Consider the following 2,710-nt stretch of genomic DNA (forward strand, 5'->3'; position numbering starts at 1 on the left):
TTTTATATAATAATTTTTACATTACATTAATTATAAAAATATACATAAAGAGCAGTGTTATACACAGTGTAAAACAGACGGAAAACACATATTTCATTGGTGAAGAAAAAGAAGAGTTAGACCTGTTTTGGAATTCTGTACCTGTTCCTGTACTTGTTTCTTTAATATCGTATGAAGTACTTTGTAATTTTGTTGGTAATTTACATTCAGATTCAGTATAATCCAATTTACAAAAATTATCTTGGGAAGAACCATGCGCCATTGATTTTACTAATTCATGAATATTTTTCATATATTCTGTCCATAATTCCATATCACCATTTATTATACCATGGCTCCTAAAATCCCTTTCTCTTTTGCTTATCCATGCATTGAAACAGACACATACATTGTCATTGTATTTAACTATATTAAATAAATTATTAAAAATAAATGAAAAAAAAATTTAAGTCCAGGACTATCCTTTTCTTTATGAACATTGGGGAATGAACATTCAAAATTATAATAATTAACATTAGCGACCTCAATATCCAATTTATTAAAAAGTCTCTGTATGCAATCTTCATTATTTTGGGTACATGTTTCCTAAAAAATAAGATTAAAATAAGATGATTTTATAAATTTATAGCATTTAAAAAAGTAATTATTGCGCCAATATATGATTAATATAGTTATAAAAAAATTATATATATAATTCAATAAAGAGTTATGGTCTATAATTTTATTGTAATTTTTAAATATATAATTGCATAAGATGATTTATTATTATATTTTACATGTTCTTTAATTAAATTTAATATTTTATCTTCTGAAATAATTATTTATTAAAAATTTATTAGTATTGGCTTATTATATTTTTTATTTTATTATGATATATATTAATATATATATTAATCATAGATATAATGTATCATAAATGTATATATCCCCATAGAACAGTTGCTATGATATATTTAGAATGAAATATGGTATATAGAATTTTATTTATCAATTAAGTAATATTATTCCGTAATAATTTATTATTACATATTTACATAATATATAAGTATTTAATGAAATTAAAATAATTCTTGTCTTCATATAAAAGTATAATATATGTTAAACTAATTATATATTATTCATTTTTACTTATTATATAAGAAGTTATATTTCAACTTTTTATATATTATATTTATTTAAATTTTTTTTTTTCTATTAAATCAATTAAAACTATATAGTACCTTTATGTTAAAGAAAATGATTATAATATAAAATTACGTAAACTATATTCTATTGAATAAATAAAAAAATATATTTAAGTTAAATAAATTAGTTGTATTCACTTTTATATTGTAATATTTATTAATATTGCTATATTTATTTATTATTTGTTAAAACTACATATTTAAAATTCAAAGTGTATTGTTTAATCATATATCATATATGTACCTCGAATTGCAATAATAATTTATGGAAATTTATATCAGATATTTTAAGATAATACTTGAAGGAAATATAATTTTATATATAAATTTTATAACTTAAAAATACTTATTCATGAATTAGGATTCTTATGTTATATATATTAATTATATCTTATAATTTATTATCATTTTATTTAGCACAATAATAATATTTTTCAGATTGTTAATTATGACGAAATTGCATCATATCCTATAAATGAATTATGTAGATATTCATTCATTAACTCTTATTTACAAAAACAATATATTGTATATTGTTTTTTTCCTTGTTACAAAAATTAATTATAATGAAAATTCCTTAAGATATGTTCACAACTTCACAGTGATTTATTATAGTAGGGTTTAGGGTTTAATATTTAGCGTTTAGAGTTTAGGTATAGGTTCCCGAGTTTCGTTTAGGTAACGTGTATGTTCTTATTTGTATAATGTTATTCGCTATATTGTAAATTGCTTATTACTTAAATTTTTCTGACGCTTTTTATTTTTATAATTTAGGTAGAATATAATTTACTGACATATTTGTATAGGTAGTAGCTATTATTTTATGATAAAATTGTCCAGTATGTATAACATATATAATATACACTTATATATTGCAATAAAATTTTCGTATCTATGATATGATTATTTTTTGTGACATGTTTATTTAGAAAATTATTTCATTTGTTCACATTTTAATTTATTGTGCATTATTTATAATTCTTTCTGATTTTCTTTTTATTTAATCTATTTTCATGTTATACTTCTATTTGTATATTTACTATTATGTAACAATTTATTAGAATCATAATCCTCCATAAAACTAACATTTAGGATTTATTTTTTATCATCGTTTTTAAAAGAATCCATACCCTCAAATTCTTCATTTAGAGAACCAGCACATATATTATTCTTACAATTCTGCTTAATATTAATTAAAGAGATACAATATAAAATGGATAAACCACAAATAACTCTTCCTACATATATAACCCCCTTTATTTTTTTCTTTTTCTTTAGAATACTATTTAATTTTTTATCATTGCTATTTTTATGAGAATAAATGCCTCTCCCATCCAGTACATTTTTTTGTGATAATTTTACAACTTGTTCTCAATATAATTTCTCTTCTTGTTCTTCTATATCACGCAGAAATTCCATTTGACTATCACATGAACTGTCAATAAAAAGCACATTTAACATATGATATATTTTTTTTTTAATTTAATAATTTCATTTTCAGAAAAATTTATTAAACTTAATATTTT

The 2,710-nt window shown here is 19.9% G+C and overlaps 1 protein-coding gene across 1 annotated transcript in view; it reads right to left on the reverse strand.

The window, feature by feature from the left end:
- The window catches only part of PGO_001570 (variable surface protein), a gene marked incomplete at both ends in the record, with an annotated part of 687 nt that extends 194 nt beyond the window's left edge, over nucleotides 1-493 (reverse strand). The window contains 2 exons of the mRNA XM_028690970.1: nucleotides 89-405; nucleotides 478-493. Coding sequence (XP_028546771.1) covers nucleotides 89-405; nucleotides 478-493 — 333 coding nt within the window. The remainder of the gene's footprint in view (nucleotides 1-88; nucleotides 406-477) is intronic.
- Between the last annotated feature and the right edge of the window lie 2,217 nt (nucleotides 494-2,710).

The sequence above is a fragment of the Plasmodium gonderi genome, assembly GCF_002157705.1.
Source record: "Plasmodium gonderi DNA, contig: Pgo-contig_165, whole genome shotgun sequence".
NCBI lineage: Eukaryota > Apicomplexa > Aconoidasida > Haemosporida > Plasmodiidae > Plasmodium > Plasmodium gonderi.